This window comes from Oncorhynchus gorbuscha, linkage group LG18 (assembly GCF_021184085.1).
Source record: "Oncorhynchus gorbuscha isolate QuinsamMale2020 ecotype Even-year linkage group LG18, OgorEven_v1.0, whole genome shotgun sequence".
Classification (NCBI taxonomy): domain Eukaryota; kingdom Metazoa; phylum Chordata; class Actinopteri; order Salmoniformes; family Salmonidae; genus Oncorhynchus; species Oncorhynchus gorbuscha.
The window spans coordinates 2,349,124-2,371,839 of NC_060190.1; the positions used below are offsets into that span (position 1 = coordinate 2,349,124).

The following is a 22,716-nucleotide window of genomic DNA, read 5'->3' on the forward strand; positions in this document are numbered from 1 at the left end:
AACGCCAAATACAGGTTGGTTCCTAAATTCTAAGACACTTCACGGAACGCCAAATACAGGTTTGGTTCCTAAATTCTAAGACACTTCACGGAACGCCAAATACAGGTTTGCTTCCTAAATTCTAAGACACTTCACGGAACGCCAAATACAGGTTTGCTTCCTAAATTCTAAGACACTTCACGGAACGCCAAATACAGGTTTGCTTCCTAAATTCTAAGACACTTCACGGAACGCCAAATACAGGTTTGCTTCCTAAATTCTAAGACACTTCACGGAACGCCAAATACAGGTTTGCTTCCTAAATTCTAAGACACTTCACGGAACGCCAAATACAGGTTTGCTTCCTAAATTCTAAGACACTTCACGGAACGTTCCTAAATTCTAAGACACTTCACGGAACCAAATACAGGTTTGCTTCCTAAATTCTAAGACACTTCACGGAACGCCAAATACAGGTTTGCTTCCTAAATTCTAAGACACTTCACGGAACGCCAAATACAGGTTTAGTTCCTAAATTCTAAGACACTTCACGGAACGCCAAATACAGGTTTGCTTCCTAAATTCTAAGACACTTCACGGAACGCCAAATACAGGTTTAGTTCCTAAATTCTAAGACACTTCACGGAACGCCAAATACAGGTTTGCTTCCTAAATTCTAAGACACTTCACGGAACACCAAATACAGGTTTAGTTCCATACACTTTTCTATCGATGATATCAGAGGTTGTTGTTACTTCACTGTCCTAATTAGTGTAGTGACGTCAATCTTACCAACAACCCTCAATGCTATTCTCATAGAGATAGATAAGAGAACTCTAGTGGCCAAAAGAGCATGGGCTATTCTCATAGAGATAGATAGAGAACTCTAGTGGCCAAAACTCTGTTTTAGCATGGGCTATTCTCATAGAGATAGATAGAGGACTCTAGTGGCCAAAACTCTGTTTTAGCATGGGCTATTCTCATAGAGATAGATAGAGAACTCTAGTGGCCAAAACTCTGTTTTAGCATGGGCTATTCTCATAGAGATAGATAGAGAACTCTAGTGGCCAAAACTCTGTTTTAGCATGGGCTATTCTCATAGAGATAGATAGAGGACTCTAGTGGCCAAAACTCTGTTTTAGCATGGGCTATTCTCATAAAGATAGATAGAGGACTCTAGTGGCCAAAAGTCTGTTTTAGCATGGGCTATTCTCATAGAGATAGATAGAGGACTCTAGTGGCCAAAACTCTGTTTTAGCATGGGCTATTCTCATAGAGATAGATAGAGGACTCTAGTGGCCAAAACTCTGTTTTAGCATGGGCTATTCTCATAGAGATAGATAGAGGACTCTAGTGGCCAAAACTCTGTTTTAGCATGGGCTATTCTCATAGAGATAGATAGAGAACTCTAGTGGCCAAAACTCTGTTTTAGCATGGGCTATTCTCATAGAGATAGATAGAGAACTCTAGTGGCCAAAACTCTGTTTTAGCATGGGCTATTCTCATAGAGATAGATAGAGGACTCTAGTGGCCAAAAGTCTGTTTTAGCATGGGCTATTCTCATAGAGATAGATAGAGGACTCTAGTGGCCAAAAGTCTGTTTTAGCATGGGCTATTCTCATAGAGATAGATAGAGGACTCTAGTGGCCAAAACTCTGTTTTAGCATGGGCTATTCTCATAGAGATAGATAGAGAACTCTAGTGGCCAAAACTCTGTTTTAGCATGGGCTATTCTCATAGAGATAGATAGAGGACTCTAGTGGCCAAAACTCTGTTTTAGCATGGGCTATTCTCATAGAGATAGATAGAGGACTCTAGTGGCCAAAACTCTGTTTTAGCATGGGCTATTCTCATAGAGATAGATAGAGAACTCTAGTGGCCAAAAGTCTGTTTTAACATGGGCTATTCTCATAGAGATAGATAGAGGACTCTAGTGGCCAAAAGTTTGTTTTAGCATTGGCTATTCTCATAGAGATAGATAGAGGACTCTAGTGGCCAAAAGTCTGTTTTAGCATTGGCTATTCTCATAGAGATTGTCTGTTTTAGCATGGGCAGCGCCATTGTCATTGAGGACTTTCACCATTTTGAAGTAGTCAAGTGGATGGGACTTCCTAATGGTTAAGGAAGGACCACATGATTCCATCCAGGTCATCAAGAGGGATCAGCCAATGAATTATACTTCCTTACTGCCAGTGTACCTGTTCAAACCCTCTAGGGGGGCAGTATGTACCCTTTCAGTTTGTTTACCAAGTCATAGAAGTAGTGGATGACCAGGTGGCTGGTCTCAGACGATCCCGAATGTGGAGGTCCTGGGTTGGCATGGTTACACACGCGGTTGATTGGCCAGTTGGATGTACTGACAAATTCTCTAAAACAACATTGGAGGCGGCTTATGGTAGAGAAATGAACATGACATTTTCTGTAAAAACAGCTCTGGTGGACATTCCGGCAAGTCCGCATGCCAATTGCGCTTTTCCCTCAAAACTTGACACATCTGTGGCATTGTGTTGTGTGACAAAACTGCACATTTTAGAGTGGCCCTGTATTGTCCCTCAGCTCAAGCTGCACCAGTTTAATCAGCTTCTTGATATGACACACCTGTCAGGTGAATTGGATTATCTTGGCAAAGGATCAATTGCTCACAAACGGGGATGTAAACAAATTTGTGCACAAAATGTGAGAGAAATAAACTTTGTGTGCCGTATGGAAGATTTCTGGGATCTTTTATTTCAGCTCATGAAACATGGGACCAACACTTCACATATTACATATACATATAGTCTAATACATGTATCCTATACTGACTAGTCTATTACATGTATCCTATACTGACTAGTCTAATACATGTATCCTATACTGACTAGTCTATTACATGTATCCTATACTGACTAGTCTAATACATGTATCCTATACTGACTAGTCTAATACATGTATCCTATACTGACTAGTCTAATACATGTATCCTATACTGACTAGTCTAATACATGTATCCTATACTGACTAGTCTAATACATGTATCCTATACTGACTAGTCTATTACATGTATCCTATACTGACTAGTCTAATACATGTATCCTATACTGACTAGTCTAATACATGTATCCTATACTGACTAGTCTAATACATGTATCCTATACTGACTAGTCTAATACATGTATCCTATACTGACTAGTCTAATACATGTATCCTATACTGACTAGTCTAATACATGTATCCTATACTGACTAGTCTAATACATGTATCCTATACTGACTAGTCTAATACATGTATCCTATACTGACTAGTCTATTACATGTATCCTATACTGACTAGTCTATTTATCCATTAGGTCTAATACATGTATCCTATACTGACTAGTCTAATACATGTATCCTATACTGACTAGTCTAATACATGTATCCTATACTGACTAGTCTATTTATCTATTAGGTCTAATACATGTATCCTATACTGACTAGTCTAATACATGTATCCTATACTGACTAGTCTATTTATCTTTTAGGTCTAATACATGTATCCCATACTGACTAGTCTATTACATGTATCCTATACTGACTAGTCTATTACATGTATCCTATACTGACTAGTCTATTACATGTATCCTATACTGACTAGTCTAATACATGTATCCTATACTGACTAGTCTATTACATGTATCCTATACTGACTAGTCTAATACATGTATCCTATACTGACTAGTCTATTTATCTATTAGGTCTAATACATGTATCCTATACTGACTAGTCTATTACATGTATCCTATACTGACTAGTCTATTACATGTATCCTATACTGACTAGTCTAATACATGTATCCTATACTGACTAGTCTAATACATGTATCCTATACTGACTAGTCTAATACATGTATCCTATACTGACTGGTCTATTACATGTATCCTATACTGACTAGTCTAATACATGTATCCCATACTGACTAGTCTATTACATGTATCCTATACTGACTAGTCTAATACATGTATCCTATACTGACTAGTCTAATACATGTATCCTATACTGACTAGTCTATTACATGTATCCTATACTGACTAGTCTATTACATGTATCCTATACTGACTAGTCTAATACATGTATCCTATACTGACTAGTCTATTACATGTATCCTATACTGACTAGTCTATTACATGTATTACACTTCACATATTACAACTTTACATGTTGCGTTTATATTCTGGTTCAGTTCAATTCTTGGGCTATTATGAAAGTAAACCACAGGTGTCCATTAGGTGAAAGTAAACCACAGGTGTCCATTAGGTGAAAGTAAACCACAGGTGTCCATTAGGTGTCACCATAACCACAAAAGTACTTCCATAGGCATCTCTAAATAATTAGATATATTTCTTTCTCTCTAATCATAAATCAACCAAACAACATTTTCCAAACTTTTCAGCCTTGAAGTGTCCCCTTTTCAGCCTTGACGTGTCCCCTTTTCAGCCTTGACGTGTCCCCTTTTCAGCCTTGACGTGTCCCCTTTTCAGCCTTGACGTGTCCCATTTTCAGCCTTGACGTGTCCCCTTTTCAGCCTTGACGTGTCCCCTTTTCAGCCTTGACGTGTCCCCTTTTCAGCCTTGACGTGGTGTCCCCTTTTCAGCCTTGACGTGTCCCCTTTTCAGCCTTGAAGTGTCCCCTTTTCAGCCTTGACGTGTCCCCTTTTCAGCCTTGAAGTGTCCCCTTTTCAGCCTTGAAGTGTCCCCTTTTCAGCCTTGAAGTGTCCCCTTTTCAGCCTTGAAGTGTCCCCTTTTCAGCCTTGAAGTGTCCCCTTTTCAGCCTTGAAGTGTCCCCACTAGAGTGGAAGAATTGATAGCTTTACTGAAGTAAGACTCTTCGGCAGAGCGATCGTGAGATCACGTGTTTTGTGTTAAGGTGAGAGATTATCCTTTACTGAAGTAAGACTCTTCGGCAGAGCGATCGTGAGATCACGTGTTTTGTGTTAAGGTGAGAGATTATCCTTTACTGAAGTAAGACTCTTAGGCAGAGCGATCGTGAGATCACGTGTTTTGTGTTAAGGTGAGAGATTATCCTTTACTGAAGTAAGACTCTTCGGCAGAGCGATCGTGAGATCACGTGTTTTGTGTTAAGGTGAGAGATTATCCTTTACTGAAGTAAGACTCTTCGGCAGAGCGATCGTGAGATCACGTGTTTTGTGTTAAGGTGAGAGATTATCCTTTACTGAAGTAAGACTCTTAGGCAGAGCGATCGTGAGATCACGTGTTTTGTGTTAAGGTGAGAGATTATCCTTTACTGAAGTAAGACTCTTCGGCAGAGCGATCGTGAGATCACGTGTTTTGTGTTAAGGTGAGAGATTATCCTTTACTGAAGTAAGACTCTTCGGCAGAGCGATCGTGAGATCACGTGTTTTGTGTTAAGGTGAGAGATTATCCTTTACTGAAGTAAGACTCTTCGGCAGAGCGATCGTGAGATCACGTGTTTTGTGTTAAGGTGAGAGATTATCCTTTACTGAAATAAGACTCTTCGGCAGAGCGATCGTGAGATCACGTGTTTTGTGTTAAGGTGAGAGATTATCCTTTACTGAAGTAAGACTGAAGAAGAAGATCACACCTTCTTTCACACACGTGGACCGAAGTGGGAATGACTGACATGAAGCTCGACGAATCAGAGGTCAACTACACTGACAGTTACCGCCCCCCCCTGGAAGAACTGTAAAATACTTATGACTGACATGAAGCTCGACGAATCAGTGGTCAACTACACTGACAGTTACCGCCCCCCCTGGAAGAACTGTAAAATACTTATGACTGACATGAAGCTCGACGAATCAGTGGTCAACTACACTGACAGTTACCGACCCCCCTGGAAGAACTGTAAAATACTTATGACTGACATTATTCATTTGTCTTCCGGAACTGTCTACGTCCCAACGGGACAAGGTCTACGAGCGCTCTCTCTCTTTAAAAAAAAAAATCAGTCAGCAAGCGGCAAACGTGATGAACAGCATCTAGCATGAACAAAGACAAAAAAAAATCTCAGTCAAAAACACAAGTCGGAACACAGCCTCGCTATTCTCTCATGTGATTTCAGGTCCTCTGACCTGGAAAATGTCTTCCCACAATGAGAGCAGTGGTATGTCTTCTCCTGTGTCTTTGTGTGTTTTAATTCATGCTCTTTCAGTGTACCTAACTGGGTAAATCTCTTTTCACATTGGGAGCATTGGTAGGGCTTTTCTCCTGTGTGTATTCTCTCATGCGTTTTCAGGGCCCCTAACTGGTTAAAACTCTTTCCACACTGGGAGCATTGGTAGGGCTTCTCACCAGTGTGTGTTCTCTTATGTTCTTTCAGGTGCCCTAGCTGGGTAAATCTCTTTCCACAGTCTGAGCAGTGGTAAGGCTTTACTCCAGAGTGTATTCTCTCATGTATTTTCCGGTCCCATAACCGGGAAAAACTCTTTCCACACTGGGAGCAGTGGTGTGGTCTTGCTGGTTTGGCCGTCTCTGGGTCTGGTTCCCCCAATGGACTCTTCCTGCCGTCAGACTGAGAGTCTGGTCTCTCTTCTGCCAAAGACAAACAGAGTATTTGGTTAAACAGAGACGTGAATAAAACCTCTACTTGATTAAACTGTCTTCCGATGAAGTATAATCCCAACTAGACTGGAGGTATACCATATACAGGGCCTTGCTATATATATATACCATATACAGGGCCTTAATCCCAACTAGACTGGCGGTATACCATATACAGGGCCTTAATCCCAACTAGACTGGCAGTATACCATATACAAGGCCTTAATCCCAACTAGACTGGCGGTATACCATATACAAGGCCTTAATCCCAACTAGACTGGCGGTATACCATATACAAGGCCTTAATCCCAACTAGACTGGCGGTATACCATATACAGGGCCTTAATCCCAACTAGACTGGAGGTATACCATATACAGGGCCTTAATCCCAACTAGACTGGAGGTATACCATATACAGGGCCTTAATCCCAACTAGACCGGCGGTATACCATATACAGGGCCTTAATCCCAACTAGACTGGCGGTATACCATATACAGGGCCTTAATCCCAACTAGACTGGCGGTATACCATATACAGGGCCTTAATCCCAACTAAACCGGCGGTATACCATATACAGGGCCTTAATCCCAACTAGACTGGCGGTATACCATATACAGGGCCTTAATCCCAACTAAACCGGCGGTATACCATATACAGGGCCTTAATCCCAACTAGACTGGCGGTATACCATATACAGGGCCTTAATCCCAACTAGACTGGCGGTATACCATATACAGGGCCTTAATCCCAACTAAACCGGCGGTATACCATATACAGGGCCTTAATCCCAACTAGACTGGCGGTATACCATATACAGGGCCTTAATCCCAACTAGACTGGCGGTGTACCATATACAGGGCCTTAATCCCAACTAGACTGGCGGTATACCATATACAGGGCCTTAATCCCAACTAGACTGGCGGTATACCATATACAGGGCCTTAATCCCAACTAGACTGGCGGTATACCATATACAGGGCCTTAATCCCAACTAGACTGGCGGTGTACCATATACAGGGCCTTAATCCCAACTAAACCGGCGGTATACCATATACAGGGCCTTAATCCCAACTAGACTGGCGGTATACCATATACAGGGCCTTAATCCCAACTAGACTGGCGGTATACCATATACAGGGCCTTAATCCCAACTAAACCGGCGGTATACCATATACAGGGCCTTAATCCCAACTAGACTGGCGGTATACCATATACAGTGCCTTGCAAAAGTATTCATCCTCTTTGGCATTATTCCTATTTTGTTGCATTACAACCTGTAATTTAAATGGATTTTTATTTGGATTTCATGTAATGGATATACACAAAATAGTCCATATTGGTAAAGTGAAATGAAAAAAAAAGTACTTATTTCAAAGAATTATATATATATTTAAAAAACTGAAAAGTGGGGTGTGCATATGTATTCACCTTCTTTGCTATGAAGCCCCTAAATAAGATATTGTGCAAGCAATTACCTTCAGAAGTCACATAATTAGTTAAATAAAGTCCACATGTGTACAATCTAAGTGTCACATGATCTCAGTATATATATATATATATATATATATATATGAAAGATTAGTGGAATCTGTGTGGGTTGCTGGACAGGTAGGATGACTGACAGTGAAGGTGAACAGGTGGTCACGTGTCAGGTGACAGAGGAATGTATGAGACTGAGGCAGGAATTCCTTTAACCATAAAGTGGTATATTTACTGGTAGTCTGTGCTGCATCACAAAGGAAACAAATAACATGTATACAATCAAATTCATAATCAAAGATCAAATCATAGCAGTCATTATTAACAATTCACATTACACAATATGTTTCGAGCGTGCGCTCCAAGCCGCGCTCCGCGGTGATAACTATAAACAATAACTGAATGGCCCACTCTCCCGATCACCACAGATCATTCTGATGAAAGGTAAGAGTCGGTGGACTTACGTGGATTCATGGACGCACAGAACTTCTGGATCAGATGGATTTAGGGAAGAGAAAGCAGCGAGATCAGGCGATGGCAATTTCCTCCTTTTATAGAGTTGAGATCTGTAGGACATTTCCACCTGACCTAATTAAAGCGCCCCTGGCCCAGCTGAGTAAATGGCAATTAATTAAAGGAGTATTCCACCAACTCCATGGGCCTTTTCTACAGCCACCCCGGAAATTTGTTAATTTCCACATTCCTCAAAAAGGCTCATTGCTCCCCATCCTCTGTCATCTCAGGGAGAGGAATCAGTCGGGCAACTGGCCGGATATATGTCCGGTTCTTCACCTGGATTTCCACTGATCTAACACGACCATCGGTCCCAGGCATGGTCTTAGTTATACGGCCCACCGGCCAGGAGGCTCGAGGCAGCTGAGGGTCCACCATCATTACTACTTGGCCAGTTTCCAGGCTGGCCATTTCTCTCCGCCATTTCCCTCTGTGCTGTAGACTTGGTAGGTAATCCCGAATGAATCGGGCCCAAAAAAGGTCAGCTAAGATTTGGCTGTGTCGCCACCGGCGTCTGCCTACGAGGTTGGTATCAGCATACATGGCTTGAGGAAGTGACGCATCTCGGCGCCCCATCAAGAGCATATTCGGTGTAACCGGATCGGGGTCAGCGATGTCTGCAGAGAGATATCCCAAGGGTTTGGAGTTCAGAATCCCTTCCACCTCTATCAGGACAGTCCTCAAGACCGTTTCAGTGACAGTTTGGTCCCCTAGTACGACTCGTAAGGCCGTCTTTACAGATTTGATCTCTCGCTCCCATGTTCCTCCAAAATGAGGAGCGCCTGGAGGGTTAAATTTGAATGAGATTTGTTGGTCCATCAGCTGATCCTGGAGGCTGGGTTCCATGGCTTCCTCCAACCTGGCTTCTCCTGCCTTGAAGTTCGTACCTCTGTCAGCCAGGATCTCGTAGGGTTTCCCCCGTCGGGAGATAAACCGCCGTAGGGCCATGAGGAAGGCTTCCGTATCCAAACTCTCCAGTAGGTCCAGGTGGACACATCTGGTTGTCAAACACTTGAATAGAATGCCCCAGCGCTTTTCCACACGACGACCTAACTTGATCATCAAGGGGCCGAAGCAATCTACTCCTGTTGACCAGAAGGGTGGTTTAAGGAGGCGCAAGCGAGCAGGGGGTAAATCTGCCATTTTGGGCACCGTAGCTCCGGCCCGCCATCTCTGACATTCTACGCAGGCGTATTGGTGCTTACGAATGGCTCCTCGTCCTCCAATTATCCAGTACTTCCGCCTCATCTCCCCATAGACCCTCTCTGGCCCTGGGTGGAGAAGCCGCTCATCATAACTCTTGATGAGGAGCCTGGTAAGAGGGTGTCTGGAGTCGAGGATAATTGGGTGGATAGCATCTGGGTCCAAAACCTCCGCTTGGCGCAGCCTCCTCCGACTCTGATCACTCCAAGGATTGGATCATATTCTGGGGCAAGAGAGAGAAGACGGCTGCCCTTAGCCACTTCCCTACCGGCTTTCAGAGCTTTTAACTCCTCAGGGAAGCTAACTGCTTGTGCTTGCTGGAGGAGTAGTGTCTCTGCCGCGAGGGAGGTAGGTATAGAAGCCACCCCATCTGAGGTCTGGTTTGTGGCTGTGATCAGATCCGGCAGTGTTTGGGATTGTGTTAGGTCAGGGAGAGCCGTTGTTGGTTCCGTAGAAATGCTGTAGCATTGGGCAGACTTCCTTAACTCATGAGCTTCAGTCGGTCGCGGAAGGGCCGCACGCCTGGGGGCTGTCGGCCACTCGTTCTCTGGTTGGGACAAGAATGGTGGTCCCAAGCTCCAGCGATGGGGTTTAGCCAATTCCTTAAGGGTTTTACCTCTAGTAATGTCATCAGCAGGATTGTTTATGCTATCAACATACCTCCAGTCCTGGACTTCTGTTAGGTCTTGGATTTCCGCAATGCGAGTCCCGACAAACACCTTATACCTGCAGGACTCCGACTTGAGCCATGTCAATACAGTGGTCGAATCACTCCAGTAGATGATCCTTTGGATTGGCAAGGTGAGCTCGGCTCGCAAGGTAGAGGCCAACTGGGCTCCGGAAAGGGCAGCACTGAGTTCCAGCCTAGGCATTGACAACTGCTTCTTGGGTGCGACCCTGGACCTGGCCATGACAAAGGAGACATGGGTGTGGCCTGCCTTATCCTCCACTCTAAGATAGGAAACCGCCCCATAAGCTCGCTCCGAAGCGTCACAGAACACATGCAGTTCCAGGCATGATCCCAGTTGGTCAACACAGGATGGTACATAACATCTTGGCATTTGGACATCAGAGAGCTCCGTTAACTCAGTTTCCCAACAGATCCATCGTTCCACTAGGTCAGCTGGGTGGATTGGTTCATCCCAGTCCCTCTTGGTCTGCCACAGGTCCTGGACTAAGACTTTGGCCCGTGTTGTGTATGGCAGGATATACCCAAGGGGATCGTATTGACTGGCCAGGGTCCGATAGATGGTGCGCAGAGTGGGGGTTTCGGTACTCGGGGATGAGCGGTGCTTATACCCCAGGGTATCCGGTTTGCAGCTCCACCTCAGTCCTAGAGTGGGCTCTTCTGGGTTAGCACCAGACTGCGTTAGCCATAGTTCACTGCTACTGGACCTAGCTTGTGGCGGGAGGTGCTGGATAACCTCCGCTCTGTTACTAGCCCACTGTCGGACCTCAAATCCCCCTTTGGACAGGAGATTCCGCACTTTATCAAGGAGTGATTTCGCTTCAGCCGTGGATGGGATGCTTTGTAAGCAGTTATCCACATAGAAGGCATTTTCCACTGAATCCAATACTTCTGGGTCACTGTCTGGATGCTCCCATGCGTGTCTCTGCAGAGCGTATATGGCACAGCAAGGACTGCAGGTGGTGCCGAATGGGAGTACCTGCCATTCATAGATTGTGGGCTCTGCATCTCGTTCCATATTTCGCCATATGAACCGGAGCAGTGTGGTGTCAGAAGGCAGTAAACAAATCTGATGAAACATGGCTTTGATGTCTCCACTGATGGCTGTAGAGTGCTGCCGGAACCGGAGGAGGACACCGAGCAAGGAAGGACCTAAGGTTGGTCCGGGGAGTAGACAGTCATTCAGGCTTTGACCAGCTGCTTGGAATGAACAGTTGAAGACAAGTCTATACTTCCCACCATGTTGCTGGATAACATGGTGAGGGAGATACCAGGATTCACGGAGTGCGTTTCCCTCTTCATGAGCTGTCACTTCAGTGACGTAGCCTGCCTTCACAAGGTTATGAATCTCTCGGTTATGAACTTCTGCAAGCTCAGGATTCTTCACCAGGCGTCGCTCTGTTCCACGCAGTAGTGGGAGTACAGCCCGTGTCGTGGTTGCCAGAGAAGGATGGTTGGGCACCCGTAGCAGTGGGGTTGCATACCTGCGAACGCCATCCATTTCAGTGGTGGTGGTGCTCTTCTCCAGGAGGTCTAATGCATAGGAGTCATTTTTCGAGCGAGTGACCTCCTGTAGCTTCCGGTTGGAGAAGGTGTCCATCTTCCATAGCATCTCAACATTCCGAAGGAGGTCAGTGGCTGCATCTGGATTGCTTCTGGTGAAGAGGACTTGCTGTGACTGTACAGCTTGGGTGGAGAGAAGTAGATGGGATGGACCTTGCACAACCCAACCCAAGGATGTATGGACAGCAATGGGTCCTCCTTCTGGTCCAGCTCGTATAGGCTCAGTCGGGGTGACGAGATGTGGGTGGTCTGACCCAATCAGGATAAGTGGTGCTACTCTGGCCAGGTTAGGAAGAGGCAATCCTCGTAGATGAGGATATTGTTTCTGTAGAACACTTACCGGGCAGGAGTGCTCTGCGAGATTCAAGCCATCTGCCGTGAAGGCATTGGTGATGTTATAGGCCACGTCCCTGTTTCCTGAAGGTGAAATGCTAAAGGTTACAGCAGAGCCTTTCATTTGGATAACATCATGTCGCACCGTTCTGAGATTAAGGGTCTCGGGGGTCCCTTCCAGGTTAAGCTGACGGGTGGCCGCTGTGAGAATGATTGTTCTTTCTGACCCATCATCTAGAACGGCGAATGTATCAATGCTTCTCCCTTCACTTTGCAGAGTGACCTTGACCACCTTCAACATGACCCTTGGAGACCGGTTCTGCTGGTCGAGATACAGCTCCTTTGCAGCTCCTACCATGAGCATACTCTGCTCCTTCTTTGCTTGGGGAAATAGATCATGCAACACGGTGAGATGGATTTCTTTACAACGGTTGCAGGGTTTCCTCAATGTGCAGGTCTCCACCTTATGGCTACGGGCACACTTGTAGCATCGCTCGCCTGAAGTGATCCAGGCCTTCAATTGAGTTTGAGTGAGCTTTTTTACTCTGGGGCATGAGCCAAGGAAGTGCCCCTTACTATTGCAATATGGGCAGTAAGGCTGGAATTTGATGTTCTTGCTCTTGAGAGGGGTCTTTTTCCCAGGTTCCTCTCCGGCCTCACTATTTAAGTACATGGTAGTGGGATTTGGTCTTTTCTGTCCCTGCTGGCGTTCAAACTCCTTCCTTCCCCCTATGGCTATGGCGGAGATTGTGGCCTGGTGAGCGATGCTCTTCGCCTTTGCCTTCACCTCCAACCATGTGGCCAGGTCTCTGAGAGCATAGGTGCTTCTCGAGCCCTCTTTCAGGATGCCCTTATTCAAACAATGTTCAATGAAACTGTCTCTGAGGTACACTGGAAGTTTGCTAAGAAGCCTGTCCACGTGGGAGCCACATTTAAGCTCGTTCCCGTCTTCTCCTTCAACGGATTGGAGCATCGAGGTCAGGGATTGGACAGCCAGGGAGAATTCTTGGAAGGCAGCATGGTCTCCCATTTTAATTGGAGACGTGTTCAGGATGTTGTTTAGTTCATTCTGGACTAGCTGACGTGGCTCACCATATCTCGCCTTCAGGGCCTGGAGAGCTGCAGTGTATGGTGTTGCGGAGTGCATAAAGGATTGGGCCAGCCTGTATGCACTGGGAAACCGCAAATGATCCATTAGTACTTGGTATTTGTAGCGTTCTGACAGATGACCGTGAATACCCAGTAGGCTCTCCAATGCCATTTCCAAAAGGACAAATTCACTCTCCTTTCCGTTTTCAAAGTATGGCAGTTTGGGTCTGGGAATTCCATAGGCTGAGGCTACTAGAAGTTTCATAATGTTGGCTCCCTCTTCTGGTTGCGTGAAGGATAAACCCGGGACTTCTGATGAGCCCACTGTGGCCTCATTGGGCCGGTCACCTACTGTCCCAGACCCACCATTTGTGGCAGCCGGAATTGGGCGAGAGCCCTCCGACCTGTTGTTTGAGGACTGGCCTGGCCCTGGATGAAAGGAACGATTTGCCTTGGTTGGTAATTGGCGGAAAGGCGAAGGAGTGATGCTTTGTCCAGATGGAGGAATGCTAACTTGTGTCACTGGCATAGAGGGCGTTGGCGGAGCGGCCCGTCTCCCGTGCTCCGTGTTGGCTGTTGACCCCGGGGCCTCCGAGGACTGTGTGCCATGCTGTACCAGAGGGGCAGATTGGGAAAGAAAGGCAGACAGTTCAGGTCCATGTGGAGGGGTGGTCAGGTCAACTCCCTGTTCGTTCCTCTCCAGGAAGGATGAGACCATCCGTGCCTCTTCTAATTCCCTTCTGGCTTGACGGTGCCGTCGCTGCTGTGCCAGGTCCTTGGCAATGAATTCCCTTTCCTGTAGAGCTCTACGGGCCTGCACATCCAATTGGTGACATCGTTCGCAGCCTGTCGTTCCTCCTCAATCTGACGCTCAATTTCCTCCAAAGCTAATAGTTTCATCCTCTCTTGTAGGACAGCGTTCTGTGAATTGCTGAGGGCTAGTGAATGGCGGCTGCCATGGCCACTTCCAAAGGGGTATCCACTGGTCGAACTCCCACTCCGTCTAGAGTGCTTCGACGATTTCCCATTAGTTAAGGGGTGAGCGGAGCCTGCCTCTGGAAGCTGGTCGACCTGCGCAGTGGGAGTTACCTCTTCCATAGGTTCCTCACGTAGACCACTTTCCTGCTCCAAAGCAGTTTCCGGTCCTTGGCTCAGAGGGGATGGTTGATGGCTGAAACATATAGTTGATCCATCAACTCTTTGAGCTCTGGTGGGCTTGCCCTTTGATGTCGGAACCTCGAACACATAGTCCTTAAGATAACCAGGTGCTTGCCTGGTTCTTCTGGTGCTCCTGGTAGTTGAGGATGAAGCCTTTGTTGCTTTAGGCTTAGCTCCTGGATATTTCCTTTGTTCCAAGACCTTTCCCTCAGCTGCTCTCTCCTCCTCTCTTCTTCCTTCCAGTGGAGACAATTCTTCCCTCTCCGCCTCCATTTCCTTTTCACCTGTCTTTGGTTCAGTCATCATCCGGCTCAAAGGACCATTGAAAGATTAGTGGAATCTGTGTGGGTTGCTGGACAGGTAGGATGACTGACAGTGAAGGTGAACAGGTGGTCACGTGTCAGGTGACAGAGGAATGTATGAGACTGAGGCAGGAATTCCTTTAACCATAAAGTGGTATATTTACTGGTAGTCTGTGCTGCATCACAAAGGAAACAAATAACATGTATACAATCAAATTCATAATCAAAGATCAAATCATAGCAGTCATTATTAACAATTCACATTACACAATATGTTTCAAGCGTGCGCTCCGCGGTGATAACTATAAACAATAACTGAATGGCCCACTCTCCCGATCACCACAGATCATTCTGATGAAAGGTAAGAGTCGGTGGACTTACGTGGATTCATGGACGCACAGAACTTCTGGATCAGATGGATTTAGGGAAGAGAAAGCAGCGAGATCAGGCGATGGCAATTTCCTCCTTTTATAGAGTTGAGATCTGTAGGACATTTCCACCTGACCTAATTAAAGCGCCCCTGGCCCAGCTGAGTAAATGGCAATTAATTAAAGGAGTATTCCACCAACTCCATGGGCCTTTTCTACATATATATATACATGTTCTGAAAGACCCCAGTCTACAACACCACCAAGCAAGCGGCACCATGAAGACCAAGGAGCTCTCCAAACAGGTCAGGGACAAAGTTGTGGAGAAGTACAGGTCAGGGTTGAAAAAAAGCCATTGCTTCAAGAAAAAAAATAAGCAAACACGTTTGGTGTTTGCCAAAAGGCATGTGGGAGACTCCCCAAACATATGGAAGACAATACTATGGTCAGATGAGACTAAAATGGAGCTTTTTGGCCATCAAGGAAAACTCTATGTCTGGCGCAAAAACCAACACTTCATCACCTCGAGAAGAGCATGGTAGTGGCAGCAGCATCATGCTGTGGGGATGTTTTTCCATCGGCAGGGACTGGGAAACTGCTCAGAATTGAATAAATTATGAATGGCGCTAAATACAGGGAATTCTTGAGGGAAACCTGTTTCAGTCTTGCAGAGATTTGAGACTGGGACGGAGGTTCACCTTCCAGCAGGACAATGACCCTAAGCATACTGTTAAAGAAACACTTGAGTGGTTTAAGAGGAAACATGAGCTGAACACAACAGTCAGTAGAAGAGAGGACAGTATCAGGAGACACTATTAACATAACAGGAGACACTATGAGCTGAACATAACAGTGAGTGGAAGAGAGGACAGTAGCAGGAGACACTATGAACTGAACATAACAGGAGACACTATGAGCTGAACATAACAGGAGACACTATGAGCTGAACATAACAGGAGACACTATGAGCTGAACATAACAGACCGTAGAAGAGAGGACAGTAGCAGGAGACACTATGAGCTGAACATAACAGACCGTAGAAGAGAGGACAGTAGCAGGAGACACTATGAACATAACAGGAGACACCATGAGCTGAACATAACAGACCGTAGAAGAGAGGACAGTAGCAGGAGACACTATGAGCTGAACATAACAGACCGTAGAAGAGAGGACAGTAGCAGGAGACACTATGAGCTGAACATAACAGTCCGTAGAAGAGAGGACAGTAACAGGAGACACTATGAACATAACAGGAGACACTATGAGCTGAACATAACAGTCCGTAGAAGAGAGTTATGGTCCTTCTGTAGCTCAGTTGGTAGAGCATGGCGCTTGTAACGCCAGGGTAGTGGGTTCGATTCCCGGGACCACCCATACGTGGAATGTATGCACACATGACTGTAAGTCGCTTTGGATAAAAGCGTCTGCTAAATGGCATATATTATATTATTATTATTATTAGAGGACAGTAACAGGAGACATTATGAGCTGAACATAACAGGAGACACTATGAGCTGAACATAACAGTCCGTAGAAGAGAGGACAGTAACAGGAGACACTATGAACATAACAGTCCGTAGAAGAGAGGACAGTAACAGGAGACACTATGAACATAACAGGAGACACTATGAGCTGAACATAACAGTCAGTGGAAGAGAGGACAGTAGCAGGAGACACTATGAGCTGAACATAACAGGAGACACTATGAACATAACAGGAGACACTATGAGCTGAACATAACAGTCAGTGGAAGAGAGGACAGTAGCAGGAGACACTATGAGCTGAACATAACAGGAGACACTATGAACATAACAGGAGACACTATGAACATAACAGGAGACACTATGAGCTGAACATAACAGGAGACACTATGAGCTGAACATAACAGGAGACACTATGAGCTGAACATAACAGAAAAATATATCCTAAATGCAAGAATTTCGCTACACCTGCAAAAAAATCAGCTAAACACAAAATGTGATCCATTGTTAACATTCCATTACACATAAGAGTCATTTGATCATGACTCAGTTCCATTCCATTACACATAAGAGTCATTTGTTCATGACTCAGTTCCATTCCATTACACATAAGAGTCATTTGTTCATGACTCAGTTCCATTCCATTACACATAAGAGTCATTTGATCATGACTCAGTTCCATTCCATTACACATAAGAGTCATTTGATCATGACTCAGTTCCATTCCATTACACATAAGAGTATGGTCCTTCTGTAGCTCAGTTGGTAGAGCATGGCACTTGTAATGCCAGGGTAGTGGGTTCGATCCATTAGAATGTATGCACACATGACTGTAAGTCGCTTTGGATAAAAGCGTCTGCTAAATGGCATATATTATTATTATTAAGAGTCATTTGTTCATGACTCAGTTCCATTCCATTACACATAAGAGTCATTTGTTCATGACTCAGTTCCATTCCATTACACATAAGAGTCATTTGTTCATGACTCAGTTCCATTCCATTACACATAAGAGTCATTTGTTCATGACTCAGTTCCATTCCATTACACATAAGAGTCATTTGTTCATGACTCAGTTCCATTCCATTACACATAAAAGTAATTTGATCATGACTCAGTTCCATTCCATTACACATAAGAGTCATTTGATCATGACTCAGTTCCATTCCATTACACATAAGAGTCATTGGACTCTTACTGTTAAAAGTGTACAGCAAGTGGAGGCTGGTGGTAGGAGGACGGCTCATAGTAATGGCTGGAATGGAGTCAAATGGAATGGCACCAAACACACATCAAAGACGTGGTTTCCATGTGGTTGATACCAACCAATCCATTGACTCCATCGACTCCATTCCAGCCACTACTATGAGTCGTTCTCCCACCAAACACACATCAAAGACATGGTTTCCATGTGGTTGATACCAACCAATCAATTGACTCCATTCCAGCCACTACTATGAGTCGTCCTCCCACCACCAGCCTCCACTTGCTGTACACTAATTTTGAATTTGTGTAGCTATTTTTTGGGGATGTGATACGAAAGAAGAGAGATTCAGGTTTCCAGAACCGTACAGCAACTGGAATCGATTTTTACAATTGGAATTTGAAATAAATATGGGAGTATTTGGCTGTTTTTGGCTTCCGAAGCCAATTCCCCCGTCAAACAGAACATGTGAGTGTAACGGATGTGAAACGGCGGTGTTCGCGCTAAATAGCGATTCAATCGGTGACGTCACTTTGCTCTGAGACTTTGAGGTAGTGGTTCCCCTTTGCTCTGAGACCTTGAAGTAGTGGTTCCCCTTTGCTCTGCAAGGTGCCACGGCTTTTGTGGAGTGATGGGTAACGATGCTTCATGTGTGACTGTTGTTGATGTGTGCAGAGGCGCCCGGGTATGGGCGAGGATACTGTTACATTAGGTCGTTGGTCGAAGGAGTAACATTAGGTCGTTGGTCGAAGGTGTAACATTAGACTCCTATAGTTCAATGTTATATTAGGTCGTTGGTCTAAGGAGTAACATTAGACTCCTATAGTCTAATGTTACATCAGGTCGTTGGTCTAAGGAGTAACATTAGACTCCTATAGTCCAATGTTACATTAGGTCGTTGGTCTAAGGAGTAACATTAGACTCCTATAGTCTAATGTTACATTAGGTCCTTGGTCTAAGGTGTAACATTAGACTCCTATAGTCCAATGTCTAAGGAGTAACATTAGACTCCTATAGTCCAATGTCTAAGGAGTAACATTAGACTCCTATAGTCCAATGTTACATTAGGTCGTTGGTCTAAGGAGTAACATTAGACTCCTATAGTCTAATGTTACATTAGGTCCTTGGTCTAAGGTGTAACATTAGACTCCTATAGTCCAATGTCTAAGGAGTAACATTAGACTCCTATAGTCCAATGTCTAAGGAGTAACATTAGACTCCTATAGTCCAATGTTACATTAGGTCCTTGGTCTAAGGAGTAACATTAGACTCCTATAGTCCAATGTTACATTAGGTCGTTGGTCTAAGGTGTAACATTAGACTCCTATAGTCCAATGTTACATTAGACTCCTATAGTCCAATGTCTAAGGTGTAACATTAGACTCCTATAGTCCAATGTTACATTAGGTCGTTGGTCTAAGGAGTAACATTAGACTCCTATAGTCCAATGTTACATTAGGTCGTTGGTCTAAGGAGTAACATTAGACTCCTATAGTCCAATGTTACATTAGGTCGTTGGTCTAAGGAGTAACATTAGACTCCTATAGTCCAATGTTACATCAGGTCGTTGGTCTAAGGAGTAACATTAGACTCCTATAGTCCAATGTCTAAGGTGTAACATTAGACTCCTGTAGTCCAATGTCTAAGGTGTAACATTAGACTCCTATAGTCCAATGTCTAAGGAGTAACATTAGACTCCTGTAGTCCAATGTTACATTAGACTCCTATAGTCCAATGTCTAAGGAGTAACATTAGACTCCTATAGTCCAATGTTACATTAGACTCCTATAGTCCAATGTCTAAGGAGTAACATTAGACTCCTATAGTCCAATGTTACATTAGACTCCTATAGTCCAATGTCTAAGGAGTAACATTAGACTCCTATAGTCCAATGTTACATTAGGTCGTTGGTCTAAGGTGTAACATTAGACTCCTGTAGTCCAATGTCTAAGGTGTAACATTAGACTCCTATAGTCCAATGTCTAAGGAGTAGCATTAGACTCCTATAGTCCAATGTTACATTAGGTCCTTGGTCTAAGGTGTAACATTAGACTCCTATAGTCCAATGTTACATTAGGTCGTTGGTCTAAGGAGTAACATTAGACTCCTATAGTCCAATGTCTAAGGAGTAACATTAGACTCCTATAGTCCAATGTTACATTAGGTCCTTGGTCTAAGGTGTAACAGACTCCTATAGTCCAATGTTACATTAGACTCCTATAGTCCAATGTCTAAGGAGTAACATTAGACTCCTATAGTCCAATGTTACATTAGGTCCTTGGTCTAAGGTGTAACATTAGACTCCTATAGTCCAATGTCTAAGGAGTAACATTAGACTCCTATAGTCCAATGTTACATTAGGTCGTTGGTCGAAGGTGTAACATTAGACTCCTATAGTCCAATGTTACATTAGGTCCTTGGTCTAAGGTGTAACATTAGACTCCTATAGTCCAATGTTACATTAGGTCGTTGGTCTAAGGTGTAACATTAGACTCCTATAGTCCAATGTCTAAGGAGTAACATTAGACTCCTATAGTCCAATGTTACATTAGACTCCTATAGTCCAATGTTACATCAGGTCGTTGGTCTAAGGTGTAACATTAGACTCCTATAGTCCAATACCAGGCTGGGAGGGAAGCGTTTGATGTTAATGTTTGTTGGTGCTCCTCCAGTCTGTATTGCTTCCTACTGAACAACATATTCAAGTGTAGAACAGTATTATTTTTTAAAAACATTTATTTGACTTTTATTTAACTAGGCAAGTCAGTTAAAGAACAAATTCTTATTTTCAATGACGTCCTAGGAAGAGTGGGTTAACTGCCTTGTCAGCTCGGGGATTCAAACTTGCAACCTTTCGGTTACTAGTCCAACGCTCTAACCACTAGGCTACCCTGCCGTCTCTACGCTCTAACCACTAGGCTACCCTGCCGTCCCTACGCTCTAACCACTAGGCTACCCTGCCGTCCCTACGCTCTAACCACTAGGCTACCCTGCCGTCCCTACGCTCTAACCACTAGGCTACCCTGCCGTCCCTACGCTCTAACCACTAGGCTACCCTGCCGTCCCTCCACTCTAACCACTAGGCTACCCTGCCGTCCCTCCACTCTAACCACTAGGCTACTCTGCCGTCCCTACACTCTAACCACTAGGCTACCCTGCCGTCCCTCCACTCTAACCACTAGGCTACCCTAGTGGTTAGAATGCCCCTTAATGTCCCTGTAAAACCACACATTAGTTCACCAACTGCAGAGTTTATGCCCCTGTTTTTAAGGCGATACTCACTGGTGTTAATCAGATCTCCAGTCTCCCCCTCCTCTTCATCATCATCATCATCCCCCTCATCTTTCACTCTCATAGCTTCTTCCTCCTCTTTCACTCCAAAGACATCCTCTTCTTCCTTCACTAAAACATGCTCTTCTTCCTCTCCTTTCACTGTGACAGTCATGTACTTCTCCTCCTCTTTCACCCAGAAACCTTCTTCCTCTCCTTTCACTGTGACAGTCATGTACTTCTCCTCCTCTTTCACCCAGAAACCTTCTTCCTCTCCTTTCACTGTGACAGTAATCTCCTCCTTCACTCGAACAACGGCGTCTTCTTCTTTCTCCACTTCTTTCCCTGTAACGTACATCGCCTCATTTACTCCAATACCTTCTTCTTCTTCTTTCAATGTGATAGCCTTCTTCTCTTCTTTCATTCCGAACGCTTCTTTTTCCTCCTCTTCCTCTGCCACGACAACGTTTAGGCCACGAGCTTCTTCTTTAGCAGGGTGGGAGTAATTTAGTGAGTTCATGTCCTGAGATGCTCATTCGCATGATCGACTAGACTAGTGCTCGGCTATTTTAACCAGCTAGCTGACTAACAGCGTCAGTGTGAAATGGAATAACTTTATACGCAGACAGCGTGTTTAAAACGCTGATGTCTATAACACACATAACGGTCCAAAGAGCTCCAATGTTTCGGTTTTATGTTGCTTGGGAGCTACCGATGTGGTCGAATCCGTAACCGTGTTGTTGTTATCCGGTCCCGTCCACTGGATTATACGTCACGACTGACTCTTCACATGAAAGACGCTCATCGCCATCTGCTGACTGGAGTGGGTAACGCAGTTTGGAAACCCTCAGTTCCGAAGCTTCTCTATTCCGTTTGTTTTGTTGCCTAAGAGAGTTTACCCAGGATCAGATCCACTCTTTGCGTCCCTGGACGACACCTCTCCGTTCTTCGTGGTCTTTCTCCGCTGGAGATCTGTTGGCGGATTGGATTGTCTGACTGACCGACTGACTACAACCTTTTTGTATACGGTATTTCATTGGTCTTGATGTGATGATTTATGTAGTTAGTTGTAGTTGAGGACTTAGAGTTGATACGCTTTAAAGTTCTGTGGTAAAATATTGTTATATTGATTGTATGATTAATACTGGGTTTACGCTACACTGAATGAACGGACAAACATTGCGTGACTAAGGTCACTTGAGTTCACTGAACTCCTTTACCGGGTTGGACTCTTTTTAGGCCCGAGGTACAGGACATTTCTGGAGGAACCAGAACTCATCGTGATATTATTATATGTGTATGTAATCATTGATGTTGCTAATACAACCCACACAAAAGAATATAGTTGTTTTTGAAGTTCTTTCCAATGTTTTAAGGGTTTATGAAAAGTTTATTTCCATCCTGACTTTTACATAAGTCCTTTGTATTGGTGTAGACTTGACGGACCAGATGGGACTCATTCCCTCCCAAACCAAAAGGAGAAACCAATGTTTTCTCTGGTAGGCACAACCTGCCTGGCACCCCTATAAATAATAACCTCAAGTCAA

At 44.5% G+C, this 22,716-nt stretch overlaps 1 protein-coding gene across 1 annotated transcript; it reads right to left on the reverse strand.

Moving 5' to 3' along the window:
• Nucleotides 1–5,555: 5,555 nt before the first annotated feature.
• On the reverse strand, nt 5,556–21,902 carry LOC124002778 (zinc finger protein 37-like). Its single transcript, XM_046310506.1, has 2 exons — nt 21,182–21,902; nt 5,556–6,508 (listed from the first exon to the last, which is right to left on the reverse strand). The coding sequence occupies exons 1-2, from the start codon at nt 21,687–21,689 to the stop codon at nt 5,988–5,990; spliced, it is 1,029 nt and encodes a 342-aa protein (XP_046166462.1). The 5' UTR covers nt 21,690–21,902; the 3' UTR covers nt 5,556–5,987.
• Nucleotides 21,903–22,716: the final 814 nt, after the last annotated feature.

Bases quoted from the DNA above. Each gene is read 5' to 3' on its own strand.
- LOC124002778 (XM_046310506.1), bottom strand. From the start codon at position 21,689: ATGAACTCACTAAATTACTCCCACCCTGCTAAAGAAGAAGCTCGTGGC. The intron at 6,509-21,181 runs GTGAGTATCGCC...TGTCTTTGGCAG, and splicing joins TGGAGATCTGATTAACACCA to AAGAGAGACCAGACTCTCAG.